The sequence below is a fragment of the Opisthocomus hoazin genome, chromosome 27 (assembly GCF_030867145.1).
Source record: "Opisthocomus hoazin isolate bOpiHoa1 chromosome 27, bOpiHoa1.hap1, whole genome shotgun sequence".
NCBI lineage: Eukaryota > Metazoa > Chordata > Aves > Opisthocomiformes > Opisthocomidae > Opisthocomus > Opisthocomus hoazin.
In genome coordinates, this window is record NC_134440.1 from 5,123,583 (window position 1) to 5,150,802 (window position 27,220).

General features: G+C 43.3%; 2 protein-coding genes across 7 annotated transcripts; both read left to right on the plus strand.

Moving 5' to 3' along the window:
- Window positions 1-1,388: 1,388 nt before the first annotated feature.
- LOC142364613 (heterogeneous nuclear ribonucleoprotein M-like) lies at window positions 1,389-12,950 on the plus strand. Its single transcript, XM_075444498.1, has 3 exons — window positions 1,389-1,631; window positions 5,826-5,995; window positions 12,778-12,950. The coding sequence occupies exons 1-3, from the start codon at window positions 1,456-1,458 to the stop codon at window positions 12,840-12,842; spliced, it is 411 nt and encodes a 136-aa protein (XP_075300613.1). The 5' UTR covers window positions 1,389-1,455; the 3' UTR covers window positions 12,843-12,950.
- A 638-nt stretch (window positions 12,951-13,588) lies between these two features.
- Window positions 13,589-26,480, plus strand: LOC104330844 (heterogeneous nuclear ribonucleoprotein M). 6 transcript variants are annotated; one of them, XM_075444496.1, is made up of 14 exons: window positions 13,589-13,672; window positions 13,758-13,875; window positions 15,961-16,158; window positions 16,557-16,710; window positions 17,784-17,833; window positions 18,137-18,197; window positions 20,198-20,299; window positions 20,889-20,933; window positions 21,338-21,412; window positions 21,910-22,008; window positions 24,018-24,071; window positions 24,717-24,799; window positions 25,102-25,153; window positions 26,047-26,480. In XM_075444496.1, exons 2-14 carry the CDS (start codon window positions 13,774-13,776, stop codon window positions 26,208-26,210), a joined length of 1,239 nt encoding a protein of 412 aa, XP_075300611.1. In that variant the 5' UTR covers window positions 13,589-13,672; window positions 13,758-13,773; the 3' UTR covers window positions 26,211-26,480. The 6 variants fall into 6 exon arrangements, with proteins under 6 accessions (XP_075300611.1, XP_075300608.1, XP_009934394.2 ...); XM_075444493.1 differs by having other exon boundaries at window positions 24,018-24,799; XM_009936092.2 differs by having other exon boundaries at window positions 13,758-13,851; window positions 24,018-24,799.
- The last annotated feature ends 740 nt before the right edge of the window (window positions 26,481-27,220 follow it).

Below are 27,220 nucleotides of genomic sequence, written 5' to 3' on the forward strand. Positions count from 1 at the left end.
CCTGTGAGTAGGTTTTAATTAATTAAAAATTGGCTTATTCTTTCACAGAATCCCAGAATGTTGGGGGTTGGCAGGGCGCTCTGTGGGTCACCCAGCCCAACCCCCTGCCCAAGCAGGGTCACCCAGAGCAGCTGCACAGCACCGCGTCCAGGCGGGTCTGGAATATCTCCAGAGAAGGAGACTCCACAGCCTCCCTGGGCAGCCTGGGCCAGGGCTCCGGCACCCTCAGAGGGAAGAAGTTCTTCCTCGGGTTCAGCTGGAGCTTCCTCTGCTTCAGTTTGTGCCCGTTGCCCCTTGTCCTGTCTCTGGGCACCACTGAACAGAGTCTGGCCCTGTCCTCCTGACCCCCACCCTGCAGATATTTAGAGGCATTTCTAAGGTCCCCTCTCAGCCTTCTCTTCTCAAGGCTGAACAAGCCCAGCTCCCTCAGCCTTCAATTCATGTCCCTGCCCCTCTGCACGCGCCTCGTTGGGGCGCAGACCCAGGCTGACACCCTGGGGCCCCTCTGGCTCCCTCACAGCCCTCCTTCCTCGCGTACAGAACAGACTTTTTCCTCCCTACCCCACCACAGATCTCTCCAAGTCCCTCCGTACTCCTCTCAGAGTGTCCCCACGCCTCCTCCGAGGCCCCTCACCACCCGTCCCCAGGCTCTCCCCATGCCCGAAGGCGCTATGTGCCCCCAGCTCTGCCTTCCAGCCCCCCTGGGCCCCAGGTGCTGTGCACACAGAACCTGCCAGAAGGTATGCGGCCCACTTTGGGATTGTGGAACAGGAGACAGCCAGCGCCGAAGGCAGAACGGGGCCCTCTGTGAACCCTCACCCTCCGAGCTCAGTGCAAGGGGCCGCCCAGCGAGAACTGGAGATCGCTGATGAAATTTATGGGGATGAAAAAGGGAATCCGCGGGGACGACGGGCTGAGCGAAGCAATGCGTGCGAGAGGCGACCCGCAGGGGAAGAGCTCTGATCCCGCCAGCCTCAGCAGCGCCGTCCTGCTTCCTAATCCTGCTAATAATCCTAGTCCCCCATGCCGGTGGGGCCTCCCCGAAGCTCCAGCGGGCGGGCAGGCGTCACCCTAAGCTCAACCCCCGCTCCAGGCTGGGCCCGCCCGCAAACCGGGCCAACCCCGGCCGCGGCTGACAGGCCCTGAGGGAGCAGCGCCCGCAGCGCGGCCCGTCCTGCCTCCCCGGCGCGGCATCCCGCGGGGACGGGACGGATGAGGCTCCCTGGGCCGCCCCGCAGCCCGGGAAGGGCCCCGCAGCCAGGTAAGGGCCCGGCAGGCCCCGCCGCTCCCTCAGGCCCCGGGCGCGGCCTCCCCCGCCCCGGCGCGGGCCGCGCGCCGCCGCAGTGCGCATGCGCAGCGCCGCCAGGCGCCGTTGCCGCCAGGCGCCGTCCCGGCGTGCCCCGCGCGCAGCCAGCGGGGCGGGCTCTCCTCACACAAAGGCGCAGCGCTGGGAAAATGGCGGCGGCGACGGCGGTAGCGGCGGCGACGGAAAACGCCGGCGGGAAAATGGAGGAGCCGGCAGCGGCCGCGGCGACGACGACGACGACGACAGCAGCGGCAGCGGCAGCAGCAGCGGCGGCTCCGCCACCACCTAACGGGGCGGGCGGTGCCGGGGAGGCCCCCCCCAAGAGGTAGGGTGGCGGCCGTGTGGGCCGCGCTGCCGCCTGGGCCTGCCGCGCCGCGTGCGGCCTACCCGCGCCGCGGGCCTGGCCTGGGCTGGGCCGGGCCGGGGGGGCTATCGGCGGGGCTGGGACTGGGGCCAGGGCCTCTACCGGGGCTTGGGCCACGGTTCGCCTCCAGACGCGGCCCGGGAGCCCGAGCGGGGCCTATCCGCTGCGGCGCGGGGACTGGCGGGCGCGTTTGGGGCCTCCTGCCGGCGGAGGTCGGAGCTGGGAAGGAGCTGGGCCCTCGGCCTGGCGCTTTGTGCGCCGCGCAGGCCCCGGCGTACGGCGGCCCGGGGGTCTTTGCCTATCCCACCTAAAAAATCTTTCTGCTGGGCCTGAATGGACAACTCCAGGCCTCCCCTAGAGGTACAGGCTGTGCCAGCGGGGTGGGGTTTGATGTGCTAAGTTAATTACTTTTTGTTCTATCGATGGCAGGCTGTAATAGGCTTTTCTCGGTTGATCATCTTTCGTCTTGCTGCAGCATTTGGAGCAAAGTGTCTCTGTGTTGAGGTTGATGATGTGCTTGGGGAGTGTGGGGGTTAGAAACATGAGAGGCAAATGCCCCAAGAGCGAGAGAGGGCTTGAAGGTGATCCCAGGTGTGAAGTAAAGGTTCTGTGTCTAACGGTAATAAAATATTACAGACACTTTAAAAAAAGTCTGCAGGGATTACAATTCTTGGTCTGTAAACGTGGGGATTGCAAGCAGAAAAAGTTTGAGCTGCTTATTGCTTTGTGCTAACCTCATCTTGGGAAACTTGATAGTTAGCAAAGATTTTTTAGTTCCAAATCTGTGGAATGAAGAATACATTTTCTTCAGTTAATCTTGGGCCCCAGGCCTTAAATGCCACGGAGATAAGAATCAGCATTTTGAATCTGATGTTCTGTGAGTAATGTTTTAGGCTTGAGGTCAGATTTGCTTATCTGCTGTTCCTGAGGTGTGTTACATAGCTGTGTGTCGGTCAGGCTGCCAGTCGCTGCCGGCTGTTGTGCCCAGGCATGTTGCCTATCTGTAGTTGGACCCGGAGCTGACAGATCTGAACGACCGAGGCCAGCTCGATGGTCTGTAGTTAATTGGAGATAATATGGGTATGGCGAGGAGGTGGTGGTGTGTCTCAATTTGGAAAAACCACTCCCATCTGTCTCACTACCTGAAGACAGTCAGCTTTCTAAATCTCACTTTTTGGGAAAAATATATCAATTTTTTTTTTCCCCAACATGTAATAATTAAACTGTGTTTATGGCAACCGAAAAAATACCGGCATATGCAACTTCTTCTGTCTTCTTCCTGCCGGGCAGAAACAGGCATGCCTGTTCAGGAGCGGAGGCAGTTCTGATCCTGGTGCCACCATGGCAGACAATACAGTGACGCGTAATATGTTAGCCAGGGCTAGGGAAGGATCTTCCCATCATCTTCTCCGCTCCTCACATTGCGTAGTTGGTACGTGGAGGATGTTTATGTCTTAGATTCTGTTTACGCCTCAAAACTCGCACTTGGGCCAATAAAATGATAATATGTAATATTACTAATAATACAGGCAATATATAATAAGTAATTTGTCCTATATGAGGAGACAGTTGATTCCTGGAAGTATAAGTGAAGATGTCTGCTTTGTTCCGATTTTTTTTTTTCTGGCCCGCTTTATATTTGGAGTTTCTCCAGAAAGCTTATCTTTTTATCTAGGTGCAATTCAATCTGTAATATCAAGCTCCATGTAGCAAAGCTAACATGTCTGCAGTGATAATGCCAGCGTTCATGTGAACAAATTTTCAGTGTCCTTGGGGCGGGGAGGAGGAGGATGTGCCTATACTGGATTTTGATTCTTGCTGTGCTTAGTGAAGGAAGTAAGAGTTTCCCCTTCAGTTCCTCCTTCTACATTACATCACAGACAGAAGTATTTTTCTTTAGATGAAGCATTTAAGTTCTCTAACCCAAGGAAAAAAATCAGAGTAGACAAAATATCTTCTGCAAATAACTACTTAAATGCATTATTTTCTGTAGATCTTGTGTTAGCATTGGTGTAAATAGATTGTGGTTATGCGGGGTGGTTCGTTATTGAGGTGGGCAAAGCGCTGTGGGAATTTCGTCTCGCCTGCCCTTTCAACTCGGGGATACTCACAGGCATGGTGTATTGTGGAGGTGATGTGGGGCTCGTTCCTTCCTGTAGTCTAGAACTGCCTTAAAAGAAGCCATAAATGCTCAGTTGTTTTCATATTTGGTAATCACATCTTTTAAGCGTTCTCTGTGGACCTGTATCTGCATGTTCTTGTAATTTTGGTGTGTGAAACCCGTGGAGGTGATGTCTGAAATCCTGCAAAAGGAAGAAAAGTTCGCAGCTGAAGTAATTTCCTTGACATTTCTTTTGACCTGGCTGGTTTTTGTTATGCTGAATATGATAAGGAACATATTCTAGACTAATGCTTGTCTTTTATGGCAGGTGGCTTGTCTGAATTCTTTACAGGTGTGTCAAAGCTTGAGGTGTTTTTAAGCTGACTTGGGAGCCTTCAGTGCAGGATTGCAGAAAATGTCTGCATCATACCGCATTACTTCGAAGCATGTTATACAGCACTTCAACCCAGGGAGAATGTAAATAGTTACAGTCTGAGGAATAACCATAAAAAAACTGGGTGTAGCTTTTTAACACAAGCACTAAATTTTGTGTTATTTCTTCAGCCACACAGAAGTTAAGGTGTTGGAAGGATTGTCCTATTTTGAATCTATTTTTAGGTTTTTAATTACTTAATTACTCAAGAAGCTTTAAAAAAGTTCAGTGAGGGGAAGTCTAAAAATTTCACTTTTTGGTGACATAAATATTGTACATAACTAAAGAACACTTTTTATAGACCTCTTTTCCAGCGTATTACTTACATGCAGAACCTGTGTCTGTTTTGACATGAAGTGATACATGATGGCTACACTTAGAGCCACATTCTGTTTGCCGTTATAGAGTACAATATTTTTATGTGTTTGCTTGTAACGTATCCTTGTAGCTGAAAAAGTGTAGGCTGCTATGTAACAAAAATGGGGAACCCGCTCATGTATAAAACTTCGTAGACATCTGCGTACTTGGTTCTTTTTTGTCCCTGAAGGCTGTTGTGTCAGTGATTGTTCAGTGATTGAAATGGTTCTGAAGGAACGGACAGGGCTGATGCAGAAGCGTGTTCACGTCAGAGCCAGAATTTCTGACGTGGCTTGGACTTTGCAGGGCTACCTAGGTCTTGAGTTGAGCAAAAACTCAGTGTTTGTACAGATAAGTTTTAGGAACTTTGCCGGCTTTTTTGACTAATGTGTTCTCATGAATTCTTTCTGAAGATGTATTTCTGCATCTTCTCAACCAGCACAAAGTGAACAAGGAGACGGATTGGATTAGTTAAGGAAATCGTATCAGGCTGAGGCTGAAGTATTTCATTCTCCTGTGGTGTGGTTTTTTTTTTGTTGTTGTTATTCAGTGGCATTTGTGTCCTGTTAAGACCTGAGGGTTGTCTAGATTGGTTGAGAAAGAGTCTTAATTTTTTTTTGTAGTTTTTAGGGTGTTAGAGCTGGTATTCTGAAATAGTTAATAGAACTATTCAATATGTCTGTTGTAATGCACAGGGGCTTTGAATTTGTGTCTTCTGAAAACTGTATTAATGGGAGGAGAAAAAAAGTGTTCTTAGGTAAGAGTCATTGACCTGAGTGTTTAGTTAGATACAGGATTATTTTGTTAAAATTTTTCAAGTATAAGACTACAAATCTGGTGGGTCAGTGTATTATTTGACTTAAGTTTAAGTAGTGTAGTGTTCTAAGGAGAAAATAAATAGGGTGGATGTCTGGTCTGGAGCATCATGAGGAGATGGGAGTGAGGCTTGGTCGGCTTTAAAGAGATTCAGCTTATGAAATTGAAAACTGGCTACGTTGGATAATTGTGGGAGAGAATAGTGGGTCTTCATGACATCAGTTGTCTTCTGTCAGGAAATCTGTGTTACAATACAGTGTGTAGCACTGGTGCCGTGCATACCAGTTTGGTTGAAAGGTGTACAGTTTTGCAAATAATGTGAAAGGATGAAACTTTGCAAGTTGTGATTTAGTTTTAAGAATGTAACAAGTTATGTTCCAAGAGGTGGTATGACATTGAACAAATGCCAGAGTAGTTAATGTGTGTGATTATCTCTCTTTGCTTGCAGTGAAAGTGAACGACCAAGCCAAAATGAAAAAAGAAAAGAGAAAAGTGTCAAAAGAGGAGGAAATCGCTTTGAGCCCTATGCTAATCCTGCTAAAAGATACCGAGCTTTTATTACAAATATTCCATTTGATGTGAAGTGGCAGTCTCTGAAAGACCTGGTCAAAGAGAAAGGTAATGTACAACTCAGGTGGCCAAGTGATGTCTGTCATCTTCCTTGTGGCTGACTTTGTAAACTTAAGCGCTGAAGCTCTGGGTGGACTTAGTGACATGAGTTGTGTAAAAGGTCTTCTCGAAGCCTTTTTGGGTGTCGCACAGCGTCTCCTCCCTGGCAGCCTTCCATATGGATGCTTCCTTTATAGGCATGTTGGTATGCAGCTAATAGTGCTTCATCGGAGATTTTTAAAAGAGTATTTTTTGGGGGGGGGGGGGGGGGCGGGAACAACAAGGCTCCTATCGGATAATAGCCTTGATGTGCAACAAGACTTTCTGAAGCATTTTAATGTCTTTTGGGTAATAAAGGTAGTTATTTACTGCTGATCCGGTGTGTGTGTGTGTATAGCCGTGTCCCCAAACTTTGTAGTGATTGTGCTTAGATAAAGATCCATACTGCCATTTGAGAGCAGTAAAATGTATTTAAGGGTGACCTGCAAAAAAGAAATACCCGGTTTGTGCTTTGGCATGTGCTGCAACACAGTTAGGACTTTGGAAATCACGTTCATGGTGCTTCCTTCTTCCCCACTTCCGTTTAACTGTCCCATGTGAATGGGAGCTGCCTTAGTTTGTTGACCTTAGTGTTTTCATCTCTTGAAGAAGGTGAAGAAATTGAGCTGACTATTCTCAGGTGGTGGCAAGTCTAAATGTAGTGTTATTTCTTTAAGCTGATGCCCAGCTTACTAGTTTTCAAGTCACCTTGGAAATGCAGTGGATTGGCGAGAAAATACTTGGCTTCTCCATCATTAAAATGTCTAAAAACAAGTTAAGAGTAACTAATACAACTGTTCCTCTTGTGGGTCACTTCTAAAATACATAGCATCAGTCATAAATGTCTCTCAAAATAGTGATCAGTGTTCACTTGTGTTTGAACTAGGCAAGGAATGATAGTTAATGTGTTCAGGAGGTGTGGCCTGATGAATGGGAAAACAAATTTCTAAAGGGTTTTAAAATGTTTGTGTTTGGAGGCAAAATGGAACTGAGTCTGCGTGATGAACTTCAGGATCGTAAGCCCTGGGAAACTTCAATAATTAGAGGCTGTGAAATGTTGATGCTTGTGATTCGGCAATGGTTTTCTGTAATACGAATAATTACAGTCTTAAAGGCTGCTTTTAACACGCCCTAATTATGAATGGTCCCTTACCTTTAAACTATGCTTTCACTTTGCTACACAAGATAGATTGGTTAATAGGAGTATCTGTGTGTGTAGATGTCTTAATTTTAAGTACTGTGTTGAATTCCGTTCCAAGTGTCTTGTGGTTTCTCTCCAGTTCACGTGGATGGAAAAGTCCGGTGTGAGATTGTTTCCTGCCTTGCTGTTCAGCTACTCATTCCAGCAGATACTCCTAGGGGAACATTGAAACCTCTTCATTCTGTCTGCAGGGCTTGTTATGCTAAATATTGAGAAGCATTGTTCTTGGTTTTTGGGACTGCTTGTTAAAATACAACAGTTAGATTTGCTGTGTAGTTGCGATTCGTTCTGATTAGTCACTGACTTCTCCCAAATTGGTGCTCTTGTGCTGTGCTTGAAGTTGCTCAATCGGTACTTCTTGATACAAGGCATAGTAGTTCCAAGAACCAGGAATGTGACCGTGGAAAAATCTAAATGCTAGAATTCTTGGTTTGTAAGCGTAAGAATTACAGGCCAAACGTTCAGGGTTTTGAGAACATGTGAAACAGATCTGTACACATAGGCATTTCATGGCTGCTCCGTCAGTTGTGAAGACTTAAGCTGTTAGCAGCAATGGCATAGCAGGTTGCTGAACGTAGGAGGAGTTCCCCTCGATCAGCTGTTTTGCGTCAGTAAGTATGGATTAGGAGACATGAGCTTTGAGGTCTGCTCATATTTCTGCAACCTGGATTTTTCAGATGCGTACATCTGAAGTCTTCTAAAGGTGATATCTCTCTCGAGTAATGCCTTGGTTCAGTCATTTCAGTGTATTTGTTGGTGAAACTCAATTACAGGTATGCAGTATGATGTAATTATTAACGAAATGACAAAATGTTCTTGGTTGAAACTCCCTTGTATTGGCTGACAAACACAAGGTTCTGCTAAACTGATGTAATCAGCATTGATAACTGGCAATTGGTGAGTGGGTTCAGGAGAAGAATGAGGCAGCGGTTCTTCAGCATGTAAGTGGAGTCTAAATGTAAATGTGGTTGAATGCAAAATAGCTGTCTTAATCTGTCCCTCAACAAACGGCTCTGTCTTGGGGAGAAAACCAGTAATGCTTCATGGCAGCTGGCAGAAGTGAGGTGGTACCATATGATAAAAAAGAACTTGTATTTGAATTTGAGATATTTATTGATTCCTTTAGGAAATACAGAATTTCGTGTATTAAACCTTTTTAATGCCCAGAGTAGCAAGATGGCATACAATACCAGGAGAAAGATTAGCTGTAAAATGAGGCAGTAACGATCTTCTGCTCTGTTGCACAGCTAGGACCAATTGCAGTCAAGGCCGTGCTCGTGCTGCATTCAGAGATTCCGGGACGCCCCAGTGACTGTTCGTATTAGCGTGGCTGTACCACCTTTACGTAAGGCAGAGCTGTAGTGTGGAGCAGGCACGGCTGACTCTTCCCGGAGAAACCTGGATCTGTGACCGGATGGGAGCAACAGAAGCAGCAAAGCTTTCCCAGCTTAAACTTCCTGTGAAGAAGAGCAGCTGCTAAACTTCATGTGCTGTGTTCTTTCTTGCTACATCTCCAGAAATTTCTGGAACCTTTGTGGCCTCCTAAAGATGTAACTCGTGCCCTCTTGCTATTGTACTCAATCCCAGATGTTAGTACTGGTGAGCACTTGTGTTACATTGGTACTAATAACTGTTACTCCAGTACCTGAAGGCACCTGTTACTGGAAAGTCCCCTGGGCCTCGACGCCCAAGATTCTGTTGCAGTATGCTTGCAGACCGAAGTTTTAGGTGGGCAAAGAGAGAAGGATGAATAATCAATGTGCAGGTGCTGTTCCACACCTGACTTGTTTCCCCCGACTTTAAGTAGATGCATGAATGAATTGCTCTATTTTCATTTGCCTTAACTTTCTTTTCGAGGAGGCACTGTCTGTAATCAGTGGATATGAAGTTGTTTTTTTTTTTTTCACTTAATCTTTCCTGCCTGGGCTGTTAGAGAGCCGAAATTGCCCATGTTTTTTTCTGGGTTCTCTCATGCAAAGGTGAGATTTCCTTTCCACTGCCGTAAAAGAATAGCTTGCAAACTTGTCTCTGCCTCTATTCTGGGAAGAATGTTTTTCTTCTCCCCTTTTAACTAAAGCTTTGTACATGTCTAAAGTGTGTTTCTCTTGTCTCTCCCCAGCACAAGCCCCCATGTAACTTTTTTGAGGTTGCCTGTCATGAGCTTTAAACACTGTAAATGAAGGAGGAGCTGTGACAAATTCTGAATTGCCTCATGTTGAAAGTGTTAGGCTTTTGATGGCAGGGTCCTCTTGAGTCAGTCGCATTGCTTGGAGTTCTTCAGAAGACGATGGGACATCCATGTAGTTTTGATAGTGTCTCAAGAGGCTTCTTTCTCTAGTTAGTATTTACTTTTGACCCTGTAGGCCAAATAAATTACTGCAATGTAAAGCATTTACCTCTTTTTCAGTTTCTGTGCTTCTGCTCTTGCTGAAACTTGCCTCTCTGTACCTTTCACACCTTTCAGAGCTTCTTGGTTTGTTGCTAACTATTAAAATCATACTGTCCAACTTTAGAATCTTCAAAGATGACATCTACGTCTGGGCTTGTTATCCTGGTTACTTCCCAGATATGCCTTTAGGGCTAGGTGAATCCATCTGAGCCATGCCTCAAATCACCTGGTAGATGTGCTTATCTGAGCTTCCTGAACAGTCATTGGAGAATATCTGAATGCTGACAGAGCAGCCTGGCTTGAACATCTCAATTTTCCATGCAGATAAACTTCTTTGGAAAGTGGATATAGAGTTTGAGGGGGAAAACCCTGATGGCTGTAATAAGTAACACTGGAGATTGCAATAACTAGAAGTAAAAAGTAATGATTTCTGCTTTAATCTCTTGTTTTAAGACACATCAAGTTTCTGAACTTTCTCAAGTGTGAAGTTTAAAAAAATAAAGAAGTCTATTTCCTCTAAGTCTTAAAGACTCCATGGGGAACATGTTCCTTAATTACACTTGCATTGACATAGAGCTAGTGTTTTCTGCAAGATTTGTCTCCCTTTAGAGGCTGGTCCGGTAATAAACTTGAGTTCCTTGAGTAACAGCCTCTTGTGCCTCAATGAAATTTCTTCACTTGTGGATATAGAATATATGTTTCTTGCTGTAAGGCAACTGTTCTCTAGCAATAAGATCATCTGTCTGGATCACTGTGCATTTCTTTTGCCTTCTGAAGCAGGTTTAGTACGTGGATATCTGCTGTTGGTACTTTTCCATGGCTTAATTGCCTGTGTGCTATTGTAGGCTGTCCTTGTCTGCTATTCTGTTTCATCCCCGATGCCTGATATTCTGATTTACTGTGGTTAGGGATCTAGGAACAAGCCAAATAAAATGTGACCCAGCATAGGCTGTTTAAAAGAAAAAAAGTTTGCTTTGCCAGCTTCAAACAGTAGTCTCCTGGAAGAAGTGTCATGTTGAATCGTTTTACGTGTTTTTCAAGTGGAAAAAAAATGCATTTCTGTTGCAGTTGTTCTGTACTCTGGACTTGGTGTCTTGGATAGTGAGCTGTTACGCTATTTCTGTCATTCCCCTCCCCACTGCTTTTTTTTTTTAATTTGGCTATTCAGGAAGTTTAGCAGTCCTTTGAAGGCAAACAGCTACTTCAAGATGTGTATATAGTTTTTAATACAGGTGTCTATAAGGCTTGAATGTGAAGCACTGAGCAAAATTGGCATATACGAGATTTTTCCAAGTGACAAACAATTGCTGCTGTGATAGACTCCTGGAAATCTTGTGGTTCAGAGGTCAGAGATTCGTTAAAAGAGTCAATGTTAAATCATATTCAATATGTTACGTTCAAGCTTGGCAAACTTCTTGGGAAGCGTTTGTGTGATCTGAAGTAAGAATTGTAGCTGAATTCGATTAGTGGTTGGGAGAGGAGAGCCCTCAGTCCAGGGGCTCAGTAGTGTTACTAGGAGCAAAGTCGCAGACTTCTAACCTGTGACTTCCGGCCTCCGTGAAACGGAGTGGTTTTGTATTGTAGGTAATCTGGGAATTTGTTGACTTACTACATAAATTGTTGAATGACTTTTGCATTCTTGATCAAAGTTGGTTGGACACTGGCTGCTGCTGTTGAGATGAATGGCTTCAGAATGTCTTGGTAATGCTGAATATTTGGAGTCGGTGCACGGCTGCTGTGTACCACCAAGGACTAGTCCAGGAGGGCTGTTTACAGTGCAGTCCCTTTGCTACTCGGACTGTGGAAACAATTCCATGGGTGACATGATCCCATATTGTTCAGATTATGGGGTGGAATTAAATTTCTTAGGCTTTATTTCAAGAAGTATTGTTTAAATTGTGAAGCTATGGATAGTAATCAACCACTCTGATCTGCCCTGTCCCTTTCAAAGGGACTTGCTTGTTCACCTCTACCAGTCTCAAATGCTATCTTCAGAAAAACATGAATGGGTCAGAGTTTATTCTATCTAGCTAACTGCTCTTTGGCTGGAATGCTGATATTTCTAAATTATTAAATATGAAACGGAGATAAAGTAGTGATTTCATTAAGCATTCCTTTTCTTCCAACTTCAGGAGGCACCTTTTGGGATGTTTGTTTTGAGTAATAACACTAGGCATCCTATAAAGGGCCGGTCCTGTGGGAGGTCAGGCTGAACACCTCTTCCTCCTTCTGCCTCTTGCTAAGAGGCAGACTCTTGAATGTGAGACTCCAGTTCCTTGCTCAAAATATGCTGTCAGTATTCAGACTGGGTCATGGTTTCCCATGAAGACTGCTTTCCACCTTTCAGGTGATGCAACTTGGAGTCCTCCTGTCTTAAACTTAAAAACTAGGACTTCTAAAACCAGAATTAAAAAGTAAAAAATGTTTTCTTTAATGATTCTTCTGTATGCCAGTCACTTCAAAGGCAGCAGCCATTTCGGTAGTTGTATTCTGGAGGTACACGATACGGTTATGTGGTCATAAAAAGGCAATCCTAATCTTGTGAGGAAAGGTGCAGATGTAGTTTTCCAGTGTGTTTTGCCTATTGCTGTAGACAGTTTTGTCTTGAGAGAAAACATGGCAGACTTTTTAATACCACTTATGGAAGCTGAAAAATGGGCTTTATTTTATTGTGGCTTAACAAAACTTATAAAACCTGCTGAAATAAAGAGTAGGCAGTCAGTGGTTTCTTGGTCTCCTGGTTGAATCTGACTCCCTATTTGGAAGTTTGTCTTTGAATCCAGAGAAAAGCAAATAACTGTTCAAGTTCTGGACTATGGAGACAAGATTGCATACTGTATAAAGTGAAGGAAACTTGTTCTTGCAGACTTTCCCATGGATTTGGATTGCCTTGAGTAATGAGTGGGTATAAAGATCAAGGAAACTGATATTGTGGAAATAGCTGGCTTCTGAAGTGGAGGAAAATCAAGAACATGTTTAACTGTTCTAAGACTTTACTGCATACCTGTAATTGTCCAGTTTTGTGGTCTAGAGAACATGGAGTGTTTCTGGGCTTTCTTATAAGGCAGAGGCTCCATACACGGTTGTTGATTGTTCTAAATTCCCATTGTTTTCTTGGCTTTTCTCCCTTGGTATATGTGTCGTCTGGAATCTGATTTGTAGTTGGTGAGGTAACATACGTGGAGCTCTTAATGGACGCTGAAGGAAAGTCAAGGGTAAGTGTTTGAGAGATTTCTTCTGTGGATTTTCTACATGACAAATGTAACTGTATGGTGGCGTGGAACGAAAGGAAGTCAGGAAGGTAGAGAATGTGTATGCTTAGCGGCTATAACATAGGGTTGCTTAAAGTTTCTTTTGGGATGGGGAGGAGGTGGGCTGGGGCCTTGTAAAGAGCGTTAGGGTGGTCTTCCACTTCGTTCAGTTGGCGTTGGCTGTTTGACCCAGGGACCGTAGCAGTATGGATAGTGGTACGGAATATTAAAGCATACTTGTGTTTTGGAAAACGTCACTTCAGTGGTTTGCTGAATTTGTAAGGCCAGTGTGCAAAAGCAGGTTCTGTAAACTACACTTCCTGTGCCAGTAAACAGAATGCAATTTCTGAATGTAAATGTATCTTGCCTTCATAGGGTCTTAAGTCCTTTAGTCCAGCGACAGTATCTTGCAGGGAGAAAAACAGTAGGAGCACACTTAACTGTACTGAAGGATACGGACTTAGGGTGAGAGACTATGGCAAGGGTTTCGCTGTATGACAGAGAGGAACAGGTCACATGAAGCGTGTGGTATTTTTCTTGGAGAATCGGGACTTAGTTCTGTTTGTTACAACTTCAGAAACAAGAGTTTAATCCTGTTAATGCATAAGAAATTATATCTTATGGAATTCAAGTATTGAAGGCTTTATTGGGTAAGATTACATTTATTTTTGCTATTAGGGCTAACTAATGTGATTTGACATTAAAAAAAAAAAAGCTGTTTTGTGCTTTTACTTACTTTATTTCTTCTTTTTTCCCTCCTCTCCTCCTCGTTGTTCGCCTGTGAAATCATCTCATCAGGGATGCGCGTAAGTTCACTTATGAATTTATCGCAAGAAATGAGGAAACTCTTAAAAAATAAGCAATGTTCTTAGATGTCTTATATCCCCACAGTGTTGTTGAATTCAAGATGGAAGAAAGCATGAAAAAGGCTGCAGAGGTTTTGAACAAGCATAGTCTTGGTGGAAGACCATTGAAAGTGAAAGAAGTAAGACGTGCATCTGTTCTTTCAGTATGTTGAACTTGAAGGTGAAGGGGTAGTTCTTAGTCAAGATTTATGGCTGACTCATTTGCATATAAGAATAATTAATAAAAGGCAGGACTTGTCAAATAGGGTTTTAAAAAAAAAGACAGTCAACCTTTTTTTAACCATCAGCATGTACTGCTGAACTTGAGTTTGAATGTGATTATCGAGACTCAACTTGATTTGAGGAATAGATGCTGATGGTAGCAATGCAGAACTCGGACAAAGCAAGAGTTCGGATTTAACTGCAGGTGTACTTTCTTGTTTAGTGGTTTAAGATGGAGAACGTGTGCAGAAAGTCTGCCGTTAGCAACCCGCTTCTTGCTGTAGTCTGAGGAGCACTTGGGAAGAAAGATGGGGACAGCAAGTGGCAGCACTTCTCAGATTTGGCAGGTTTTTTGAGTAGAGTAATGAGTTCTGGGGGCAGCAGCCTGCTTCTGGGCGCAAGCCATGTTCTGGCACTATTGACCTCTTGCTACCATTTAAAGGAAGGAAGAGGTGAAATGAAAGGTTAGAAACACATAGCTGCATCTAGAGGTTGTCAGGGGACCTAAGGATGGTCCCTGAGGGGACCTCGGAAGAACAAGCTGCTGAGCGTGGGCCACGTCTGGGTCAGTTTTCCTGTTAACGATACACCATTAGTACTGGCAGTCAGGTTGCCCTTTGGTATCAGTCCTTGAGAAGAGGTGATTGTAACTTGCCCAACTCTTCATGAAACTGTGGCCATGCTTGAAGATTTCTGTCTGTATGACACAGACAGAACAGAAGTGATACTTGAAATCAGTGAAGAAGCATTTTAGCAGTATTAGGTTTAGCAACATTTGCCCCAATCTGACTGTGTGCAGTGAATTAAGTTACTGAGGATGACCATTGGCATCAGTTTTGCCAACTCTCCGGTACGTACCTGTCCTTGTTGGCTGTCTCCCTGCTGAGGAGCACAAAGGCCTTGAAGGGATGTAATAAAAATGTGTGGCAGACTAGATAAAGTTCTTGGCCTGATCAGAAGACCTTAGTTTGTATGACAGCCACTCTTGGCTTTCTATTGGAGCTAATTTGGTTTTAAGCAATACCTTATTTTAACAATGAATAGGAAATTTAAATTGAGAAGTGACTTGTATTCACTTTAATGTGTTCTCCACCTCAGACTACTATGGTTTTCTGTAGCTGAAATAATCCTGTGAAATCTGTCCTTTCTCCTGTTTTCGAAATGTGCTATTGTTTAGTCTTAAAATTCAGATCAAGATTCAAATTAACTCAAATAGCTTTTAATTTTAAAGCATCTATATTTCTGACTAATTAATTCTATTTGACATTTCACTTCCTTCAACAGTCTTGCAGTGCTGGTGCGTTTTGCTCACTGAATATACAGTGTGACGTTTCCAACCTAAGTAACATAAGTTCACCTTGTATTGCGAAGGTGCTTACGTTCACTTTCAGTATAAAGTGACAATAATTAATCTTATCTGCTTCCTTGAATTCTTCATCATATGCTTCATGTTCTCTAGCATGCCCTAAAATAATGACATTATTTAGTAATAGGGGGATACATTTAAAGGCTTTTTTGGGGGTTAGAAAGCTGGGGAGGGGGGGTGGGGGGAAGCATGCCCAAACCAATCTTGAAGTTTTACATGCTGTATCTTGCGTTGTAAAGAAGTCCAAGTGCAAGGTAGATGAATTGTTGCATTGTTTTGAAGATGCCAAGAGTGAGTTGGCATTTGTCCTCCAAAACCTCTCCAATGCCATTCTGGGTTTATCAGTCTTTGGAACAGATGTAACTGAGGTTTATTCTTGGTATTGGCTAATAGATAAACACTTTCAGAATCGGGGGAAATGCACGAGTAGGAATAACTTGATAACTTGAAGGGTGCTGGCATATTGAGTAAAAGAAAATAAATTAGTGGGTGGCAATGATATGTGAAGTAGTTGGCTGGAGATCTATAGGGAGCAGATAGCCCGGTATAAAGGGAGACCCCTTCTTCTTTTGACTATTTTAGTCATGCCACTAAATCCCCGTGCGTGTAGTGGAATACGGAGGGAACTGAGTGTGTTGTGTCTGTTTCTGGTTTTTTGCAGGATCCTGATGGTGAACATGCCCGGAGAGCAATGCAGAAGGTCATGGCAGCAGCTGGTGGAATGGGTATTGGTCCAGGCCCGGGCGGCCCCGGCATGATCAATATCCCGCCTAGTATACTGAACAATCCCAACATACCCAACGAGATCATTCATGCCTTGCAGGCAGGGAGACTGGGAAGCACTGTCTTTGTTGCAAATGTAAGTGCTGTGTAAGCTGTGAACAGAATATCTGGGTCTGAGTTGAAGCTAATGAATTAGAGGAAAAGCCTTAGACTTTCAGCTGTGTTCCAGTAAAACGGAGTAGTAACTTACTCTGTGGCTAGTCTTGTTGATTCCCTGTGCTAGCAAAGTTGTAAATTAAAATGTGTCCTGTATTATGTTGTGGTGTCTGTTAATTTGTATTTTGAACAAAGCGAAGAATGTTGCGTTAAGCTCTTAGGATAAAATTTAAATAGTGTAAAGAATGCTATCTTCATGAAGACTTTTTCGATTGCTGATAGCGGGGAAAGGAAATGTGAGAACACTAAAGCTGGTTTTGGTTTTTTTTTTTTATGATGGAAATCTTTCTCATGCTTCTGCTATTGCTTGCCTTCCAGTTGGATTACAAGGTTGGTTGGAAGAAACTGAAAGAAGTATTCAGCATGGCCGGCGTTGTGGTTCGGGCAGACATACTAGAAGATAAAGATGGCAAAAGTCGTGGGATCGGCACTGTCACTTTTGAGCAAGCTATAGAGGCTGTTCAGGCTATATGTATCCTTGAAGAGTAATGATGGTGAATAGGTGGCAGAGAACTTAGTAAACAAAGCAAGATGAAAATATAAATTGTACTATTACCAGTGAGGATATTGCCACGGCACAGAAAGTCAAGCCATTGCAGTGGATGGAAAACATAAGGAAAACAGAGAAAGAGGGAAAAGTCCATCATGAAAGAATTGTTGCTGTTTGCTCAGAATCACTGGCAAAGTGGATTCTCTTTCTCACGTAGATGTATGTGTTTCTAGCCCAAATAGTAAATTTCTGTCTCTAGGTTGTAGCTAGTATTAAAGTGCAATTTTTGAGAAAAGATTTGTCTTAAATTCCCGTGGTGGAGGTGAAGGAGGAATGCAGCAAACCCATTTGCAGTGTGAGGTGGCTTGGCCTGGTGTGTTCCTCTGTTCCTTGTATGCTTACGCTGTGCAAGCAATGGTTTGCTACCTAGCAATCTACACAAATCAAACCAAACAAGAACAAAGTACAGATACTACTGTGTGCGTGATCTCTCGACTTACGGCTATGGTACGGAAAGGAGGAAAATACTTCCTTCTTTCCCCTCCCAAAGTTTCTGTTTGAATGTGAATTCCGTTCTGCATGTGCCCCTAGTGTGTTAAGCCTTGTGGGAGCAAGACTTACACAAATGGCACGTGATTCACTAGCGTGGCATACTTCAAAATTACTGATTTGGAAGCGTTGAGAACTTTTGCATGTTTTCTCCTGTTTTACATGGTGAAAGTTAACTGGTGAAATATTTAAACACCTAGGCTGATTTGGAGTTGCGTTTTGAGTGATCTCTTAATGAACTTAATCTTAACCAGAACAATATTTCTAACTCATGTTTTAATTTTAAAAAGCTGTTCTTTGAATATTCAGTTATTAGGATTTCAGAGCTTTTTAGTTTTGGAGAAGGCAGAAGGATTCTTGACGATCTGTGAATGATAGCTTAAGAAGCGACCTGGAGAGGTGTGATTTTCTGACTGGGTTTTTGTACTCTGTGTCAGATAGCGCTTAAAGCTTTAAGACTTTGTGTGGTTCTAGCGCTTGAACAATGATCCTTAATGAAACGACAGCGATGTTTAATGGGCAGCTGCTGTTTGACAGACCGATGCATGTAAAAATGGTAAGTATGTTCAAATTCTTTCTGCTTTTTGAACTGGTAGTTGTGCCTCTGATTTTGGATGATGTGTGGTTTCAAGGTTGGGTCAAAATACGGGGGGGGGACGTGTGGGAGACTTGCCGAAGTCCTAGTGATGTCAACTCATGCCGTCAGGGAAGGTTAATTCTGATTGTTTTGCTAAAAGGTAATCGTAAATACAGTGAAGGTAGCTTTAGCTTTTAAGTTTTGGTGTTTTAATTAAGAAGAAAAAGCAAGAAATAATTTCTTACTTTTCTCACAAACTTTAATGTATTGAATTGTGTTTAGGACGAACGAGCCTTTCCCAAAGGAGACTTCTTTCCTCCAGAGCGACCCCAACAACTTCCTCGTAAGTCTCTCCTGCATGACTGAACATGTTATGGTTTTTATTTTGCTGTTCAGCACCTGGGGCCCGATCCCAGCCCCAGTAAGACTCTGGTTCAGACTTTGGAAAGCTGGAATCCAAATGGTCTGAATAATATCAAAGGGCAAGTACTAAAGAAGAGCTGCTCAGTCATGGGTTTTTGTTTTTGGTTTTTTTTTTTTTTTTGGATACTTCTTTCAGCTCATAGCTAGAAGCTTGTCTTAAAACAGTATCCCATTCACGTTCTCAAGGCTTCCAGATCTCTCAATTGCAATTCAAAGAGACCAATGCTTTGTAAAAGTACTGTTAATAGTGGGATTTAACGGAAACATTATTAATCAGGCAATAGGGAAAAGTGTGCCTCCTTTTACGTGATGGTATTCTGGCTATCTAACATTTTTCCTTCAACTGAAGAGGCTGAACTGAGGACCTGAGAATCTTCCAGGTCTTCAGATTTCTAAAGGGCATCTTACCAATGCCTATAAACATGTGGAGGGAGCCCAGGCTCTTTTCAGTGGTGCCCAGTGACCGGGCAAGAGGCAGTAAGCATAAACTGAAACACCAGAGCCTCCATCTGAATAAAGAAACATTACTGTGGGGGCAACTAAGCTCTGGAACGGGTTGCCCGGAGAGCCTGTGCAGTCTCCATCCTTCGAGATATTCAAAAGCTGTGTGGACGTGGTCCTGGGCAAGCAGCTTGAGGTGGCCCTGTTTGAGCCAGCGGGGTTGGAGCAGATGACCTCCAGAGGCCTCTTCCAGCCTCAGCCATGCTGTGCTAAGATACTGAAAGTATTGAACAGGAAGAGTCTGAGTTTGACGGCAAGAGCTAGAAGTGGGAGAATGGAGGCTTAGTTTGTTTAAATGCTGCAAAAATGCGAAGTGTGGCTGTTAATGGAATTGTTTTAATTCAGCCAGTTGCTGTTTTCTGAGGCATGGTAACCAAACCTGTTGCATGCTGGTAACTTGCACAATTTTAGTGATCATCAATCAATGCATCCCTTGTTAGTTCAGTTTTCTGTGTATCCGTCAAAGCCTTATTTGGCAGCAGTCTCATTCTTGGGTTTTATTGCTGCCTGGACTTTCTGCAATGCTATACCTCTTTTTCAAGACAAAGCCATTGGGTTTCGATTGAATTATCTCTGTATAAAACTCAACAAATACCAGTGGAAGCCTATTTCTTGGCCTTTATTGGGGCGGGGAAGGGGTATCTTTTGTTGTTTTAAAACAAGATTCAACGCTTCCTGTGTTTATTATGCTGAGCTGTAAATGAGGAAGTCCTCTTCTCATAGGCAAAGAATGGTGTTAAGCTGTTGTTTGATGCAAGTGCAAGCAGAGAAATCTTTCTTGCTGATTAACTATAAGGAAAATATGAGGGCTTTTTCTTCTTGCTTTGGACTGGGGAATCCTTGATTCATTTTGGTACAGGAAGATCCAAAATTGTGCCTGGGAATGATATACTTTGTTTGCTTAGACAAGAGGCTGGCTGTGTGCTCTGAATTCTATAGGTGGCTATCATAATGAGAGGTTGAACTTTGTGGTTAAATTCTTACCTACAAGGGAAGAACCTTGGCAAAGGTGGAAATAAGCCATTGTCAATCAAGGGTAATATTGTGCAAAGGTTAGAAGATCTCTATACCAAATTGCCCACTCTATTCTCCTTAGACTGAGGAGTTGCACAAAACAAGCAGTGTTCTAGCCAGTTATTTTTCAGGAGTCAGCTTAAAACCAACCAAACAAGCAAGTTTTCTCAGTAGTAAGATGGAAAATCGATTATGAGGAAAAAAAAAAAATTGAGAGAGTTTTTAGTATATTTCAAGACACATCTACTCTGGATTTACTATACACTTTCATGCTTAAAGTACACGCCCCAAAGTGGGAACACAGCAAGCTTTTTGGAGAATGGAAGTCAATTACTTAAGAATAAAACTTGCTGTTTTGTCAATTATGGAAAGAAGGCTTTTTTGATATCTGAATATTTTCTTCAGATGGTCTTGGTGGTATTGGCATGGGATTAGGACCTGGAGGTCAACCTATTGATGCAAATCATTTAAACAAAGGCATGGGAATGGGCAACATGGGACCTGGAGGTAAGAAGATTACTCCTATGCTTTTGTTTCATGAGAGCTTTAAGCTGTGTAGAAGGTAGATAGCTTTGTTTTTGCCTACACAAAAAGTTGAAGTGTATTAGGAGTGTTAAAGCCAAATGAGTTTTTGTTGAGCTGAGTAATGAGCTTGATAATGGAAACTCGAATTTAACCAACTGCTCCATTTTTTTTTTCACTGTGGTCAAGGCACACCTCTCATTTTCTGACTCTTGAGCATGAGCAGCAGACACTGCAAATATACATTAAACTTTGAAAACCATCTGTCACTTTTAACACTTATTAGTGGGCTTGCAAATCTTTGTTTAGGATATGTTTAAATAGCACAAGTTTTAAAGAGCCACCTAAAAAGTAGCACACATTCAGCTTTCAATTTATAAATGCCTATGGGTTTTTCCCCTTTGCTGCTTTGTTTTCTGAGAAGGAATGTTGCGGTCTACTCAGAGTTCTCATGTGTAAGCTCTTCAATCCAAACAGTGGGCACGTTGTATGGTCTCTATCTGTACAGCTGGTCTTACGGCTGAACTTCTGTAGAATTACATCTGCTATATAAAGCTTTCTCTTTTATTTTGAGGAATGGGAATGGAAGGCATGGGCTTTGGAATGAATAAAATGGGAGGTAAGCTGTGTTTTTTGGCATGTATATAGCTTGGGCTTTCTGAAAGTCATGTAAACTTAGTCATGTATGTCTAGCAGGCCTTTGTGTTCTTTGAGATCGTCACCAATTTAGTAATAACTTGTTCCATTTTTTTTAGTATTAATAAAACTGCTGTAAGTGTATGGGAAGGGTTAAGACCTCAGATAAAACATGACTGATGTTTTGGTCATGTGACTTGTTAAAACTGTCCTTGGCTTAGGAGATAAGTGTGACCAAATTCTAACCCAGTTTTGTTTTGTGAATCTGTGATGCAAAGTTGTCTTGGTGCCTGTGGAAATGGTCTGTGAAAGCAGCTTTGGTGGGTGAAGCGTAGTGTTAAGCTGAAATGGATTATTAAAGAATCTCTGAAAAATACTTTCTTTTAGGAATGGAAGGTCCTTTCGGTGCCATGGAAAACATTGGTCGCTTCCCAGCTGGAATGAACATGGGCAGAATGAGTGGTAGGCACTTGTTTTTCATATATCCAACTCCCGACTTGTGTTGTCTGAAAGTGTATCACTGGAGAGGCTCTCTAGACTGGTCTCCTTGTCTCGGTTTTTACTGGAAAAACTGGAAGCTTACAGCTGACATGGTGTCCACAAGTCACTCGTGGCCTCTGAGCTACAGAAAACGAGTGACTTGTTGAGGTTGTCTTGAAGGACTAGTTTAGAATGAGATAAACTGTGCTTTGTCTGTAGTCACCAGAAAGACTTCACCAGAGGAAAGTGGCTGACTCAAATGTGTTTGTCCATATAGAGAGGAGTCCTGCTTTTTGTTGTTGGTTTTTTTTTTGTTTTTTTTTTTTTTTTTTGTTTCAGAAAGACATAATAAAACGATCAGGAGACCATAGTAAAAATTTGCCTTGCTGTTAATCTTTAAAAAATTATGCCTGTATTAAAATGTTCTCTCAGGAGTCGCTTAGACACCCTAAAGAACATATCAAACTTAATCTTTACAGAGATGGATCGTGCCATGGGTGGAGGATTTGAAAGAGAATTTGGAAGAAATGAAATGGGAATGTCTCGTAGTTTTGGGGAGACCTTGGAGAGAGGAATAGGTAAGTACACTAAGCTAAGTACTTTTACTACCTGCTTTTCATGGCTGAACTGTACGTAAAAATCACGTGTGTTTTGTTACAACAAACCAGGCTGTATTTTCTCTGTACTTGCTGTAATAGTCTGGTTTTGATCAGACTCCCAAGAGCTGTACAGGAGACAGATGGATATGCGGGTAGTGATCTATGGGGCTGTGTAACGGGATTTCAGGTGGGACAGGAAACCCTCTGACAGTCTTAGCACGCTGCCTTGTGTCTTGAAACTTCACGCTAAACTTCCACGTATGTGCGTGGCACTGAAACACAGCCTGCAGCCTAGGCAGTAGGGAGGAAAAGTGTGGTGAAACCTAAATTTCCTTCCCTTCCTCCCAGACATTTTAGGAATCTGGTATAGACTTACACATCAGATAACTGAAGAGGATGCCTTACGGTGCAACTCAGGCAGCACTAAAATTAGCGCTCTTCTGTTGGTCTTTCCTTTCGAACCCCAGTGGGAAGAGGAAGACTATCAATATAGCAAATAACTCGGTGCAAAATATTCTTTGGACTGAGCAAGGATAGCGCGTTGCTGTTTGGTCTATAGCAGCTTTGAGATGGCAAGAGATATTAATCATGCTTCGTGGAAAGATTCAGAATTTGAACATTTTTAATGTCTTCTGTGAGCATCTGTGCCGTGCATGTACAGCTCGATTCAGCCAGTTCCTGAGATCGCTCTGTTACTGCTGTGCTCTGTTATTTTGATGCAACTGAAATTCACTTTTAAAGAAAGTGAAACGCAGTACGCCCTTTCTGATACAACTCCGATGACTCTCTATAGAATTGGATCTTGTATGCAAGGAAATATGATCTTTTTTGTAGCTCATTAAAAAAATAAAAAAAATACCCTTACCTTTAAAATTACGGTTGCAAAGTAAATACAGTCTTCAAAAAAACTCAAAGCACTTAAAGCAGCAGTTCAGTTACGGTAACTCACTGTGGTGTTTGAGGGTTTTTTATAGCATAATAAAAATAGTTTTGACAGATACATTCTTTAAATACATAAGCAATATTATGCATTAAAACAATTCTCAAAAAAGATTACTGAAAGTCTAGAAAAAAATATTTTTAAGCTGTCATCTTCTCTGGCAGTTGTCCACTTTTGAAACGCTGCTGGTAAGACACTCCATTTTTTTGTGAGAACAAAGTCCTGCTCCTTCCCGCTGCCTGTATAACATGTAGCTTCCTAGCAAGTTGCCCAGTGAATTTCTGAAACAAAGCTGAACCCAAATATCTCAAAGTAGGCAGACGTGTTCCCCCTTCCCGATTTACAGAATTAATCGTATTTGTTTAATGACTGAATTGCAACATTTAATAGCCAAGAGTTGGCTCTGCCTGCCTGCACAGGACTAGCCCTTTTCTAGGAGACTCTGAAAACAAGTGCACAACGCTGCTGGCTTTCAGCTGAAGAAACACTGAATGTTTATTGCTGTTGTTTCTTCATTTAAAAAAAAAAAAGCAGCCAACTTTCTTGCACAAGTACAAATGTCACGTAACCCCAAACCATTCTGTGTTATTTAAAATACTATTGAAGCCCGAAATACTAAAGCAGGATGAATGCTGGTCTTAAATGTGGTTGCTTCAGTTTTCTGGAGCGTAGGCTTAGCGTAGGGTTACATACCTAGTTTCTCTTCATTAAATATGTGTAGATAACTTAAGTACACACTTTCTTCAAGGCTTTTCCCCCTCAAATAGGAATCAAACTCAAGACTTTTTTACAGTGCTGCAGTGCTAAACGTGACTTGGTAGTAACTGAAGATCCTTCATACAACAGCAAAATGGCCTAAACTATAAGGGAGTGATCCTTTTACTGCAGGAGCTGGAAGACTCTAGCAGAGTTGGGACAACTCAGCCATACATAGTATGCAGCCACTTTTCGGATTACGATAGAGCTGAAAGCATTTCAGTAGTGTAAGCATGCATTAGATTTTTCTTGTCCCTGTGTGATTACTGATAATCTGTGTGTTGTGTTCCAGGTGGTGGAAATGCCAGCATTCCTGGGATTGAGAGGATGGCACCTGGCATTGATCGTATGGGCTCGGGAATAGAAAGAATACCTTCTGGGATGGGGCATGGGATGGAGAGAGTAGGGTCAGAAATAGACAGGATGGGTCTTGTTTTGGATCGCATGAGCTCCAACGTGGAGCGAATGGGTTCAGGAATTGACCGCATGGCCCCTCTGGGCATAGATCACATCGCTCCGAACATTGAGAGGATGGGCCCAGCTATTGAGAGGATGGGTTCTGGCATAGAAAGGATGGGTTCTGGAATAGGCTTTGGTATCGAGAGGATGGGTGCTGCCATTGACCGCGTTGGCACCACTATGGACAGAATGGGATCAGGCGTAGAGCGTATGGGTTCTGGCATGGATAGAATGGGTATAGGTATGGAGCGCATGGTCCCTGCTGGAATGGGAACTGGAATGGGTCAGGTGATCGAGAGAATGCCAGCTGGTTTGGATCGCATAGGTGCCACTCCTATGGAAAGAATAGGAATAGATCGTATGGGTGCTGCTGGCATGGAGAGAATGGGCTTGGAGCGCATTGGAGCCGCTAATATGGAAAGGATGGGTCCTGCTATGGGACAGGGCATGGGAGCAGGCATAGATCGAATGGGACTTGCAATGGGAAGCAATTTTGAAAGAACAATGGACATGGAACGTGGAAACTTTGCAGGCAATTTTGCAGGCTCTCTTGGAGGAACTGGAGGACCTGCACCTGGGGTGGCCAGAAAAGCCTGTCAGATATTTGTGAGAAATGTGAGTAGCCTTCTTCCTACCTCTCCTTCCTACTGAAGTTAGTTGGTGCTGACATGCTGATCTCATCTCTGCTCGGTTGACTTCAGTCAGAATGTCTAATACGGGATGCTGCCAAAGGAGCATTTAAGTGGGCTTTTGTGAGTTGAAGCCATTTCCTTACCAGGAGAAGAGCTCTCTGCATCTGTAAATGAAGATCCTGAACAATGGCTGTCCCAGGGTGGGAAACATGTTTTGCAGAGTTGGCAGTGCTTACAAGTTGTTCAGCAGATCCTCAGTAATGGTGTGTTCTTCTCTTTTCACAGCTGCCTTTTGATTTTACATGGAAAATGCTGAAAGATAAATTTAATGAATGTGGTAAGTGACTTTATCACTGGTGATCTTTACCAAATACTCTGAGAATTGAATATGAATTCTGACAGTAACTCCTGGCTCTGCAAGTCCCTGACACTAGTATCTTAACCAAAATTTCACTCAGACTTACTGAAATACTAGAACTGAACATTGACGAGTGTGAGGATGTTTACCATCCCTGCTATTCCAGCAAGAGTTCTGCAGTGTTGAAAAGGGGGGGGGGGGGAAGTGTAGCCAGTTGATAAACCCAGCCCCTGAGATGGAGAAGGGAACAAATGCTTAGAGAAGGCATGTGCTAACTGGGTTATCAGGTGGATGGCTGCTTTGTAGTTGCAGAAAGAGATAGGAATAGAGAGATGGAAATCTGGAGAACTGCTGAGAAGCACCTGCACGGATGCTTTGTATCTAAATGAACGTAGTTGTCTGGGACAAATGTGCTTAAAAAGATAATGGAAAAAATGCTGAATTCAGCTACTGAGATGTGCTGTTCAGCTTTGGGGAGTTTTTCTGTGGTAGCGGTTGCTATGCCGAAACCTTGCTCCCCGATGTCTTGTGCTGCTTGTGTGATGGCAAAACCGAGTCCCAGCCTCATCAGTTACGATGCGAAGCGTTGACAAGTTGGACAGGGCTTGTTAGCTTGTGCGTTTCTCCATTCATCTACTTCTGATGCTGGTGCTTGAGTGAGAATTGAGAGAAACAGTTTGAATTAATTAATCTCTTAAACCAAGAACACTTCTTTAAAACAATGACTTGGTAAAGTTGTCCTGCAGCTTGAAGCTTCAAAGTAGTGGTGGTTTCTAAAAGTATCCTTTCTATGGCTTGATGTGGGGAACTATGACTTGATAGTTAATGTGGTACCTGCGAGGTTAAACAAGAACCTTTCTTTTCTTTTTAAGGTCACGTGCTGTATGCTGATATCAAGATGGAGAATGGGAAGTCTAAAGGGTGTGGTGTGGTTAGATTTGAGTCCCCAGAAGTAGCTGAGAGAGCCTGCCGTATGATGAATGGGATACAGCTTCGTGGGAGGGAGATCGATGTGCGAATTGATAGAAATGCTTAAGTAGTTGCCTTTTTAACACTGATACCAGATTTTTGAATTTGTATTTTTTCTCGTTAACCATTTTAATTTGACTGGATGTAAAGGTGTTAAAACAATTCAGTTGCTTTCTGGAGTAATTTTAATTACTTTTTTAACAAATGGATTTCCATTTTACTGTTTTTTGCATTGAAACTGCAATGTGCACAATCTTTTTTTGTAGTTGTGGCATCTTGTTGACATTACAGATGTAAACAGTATGACTTTGATAATAAATGCAAGTTAAAGATTTCAGTCACAGCATCCGTTACTGGCAGCACATCCTATGCTTGCAAAAATATCTGTAAACTGAGCTCAGTAAAATAGAATTTGTATTCTCTTGTGAAGTGTCAAGAAAGACTGTTCTTCTTGTCAGTTTACGACAGTATGAGTCGGTCTCTAACGTGATGCGTTTGCGCATTCGCAGTAGTGTTTGAATGTCTCCGGCGTGCAGGCGACTTCCCTGTCCTGTATTCAGACCTAATCGCTGGCCGCTCGTAGCAAAAGGCTGGTAGCTGAATTCTTCAGTGGCAATGCTGATTTTACCAAACAAAATAAATAAAATATCCTCTACCTTCAGTTGTGTCAGTGCCATTCTGAAGGCCTGAACTGAAAATGCATTTAAAAACCTCATTTTTTTTCCCTAATGTGGAGCATTTCTGTGGGGGCCGTGCGCACAGGCGTGTCGGTTCCAGTCAGGGCCGAGGGGCAGGGGACAGGCAGAGCGTGGGGGTCATTTCACCTTCTGCACCTAGCTTTAATGACACAAATTGGAAGTGATTATTTTTGAGTGGGAATTCTTGTGGCGAGTGAGCTGAAGCTGTATGCCAAAGACAGGGTTTCTCGCCCTTACCTCAGTCTGAGAGCTTGCATGGCCTCCAAAATGAAATTCTTATGGTAATGGGAAATGAAGAGACCTTCTCATGGTGGGCCGGATTCTGTCAGCCGGGCTCTGCTGGCTGGGCGGCGGCGGGGTGCACTGCCTCTTGGGGCTC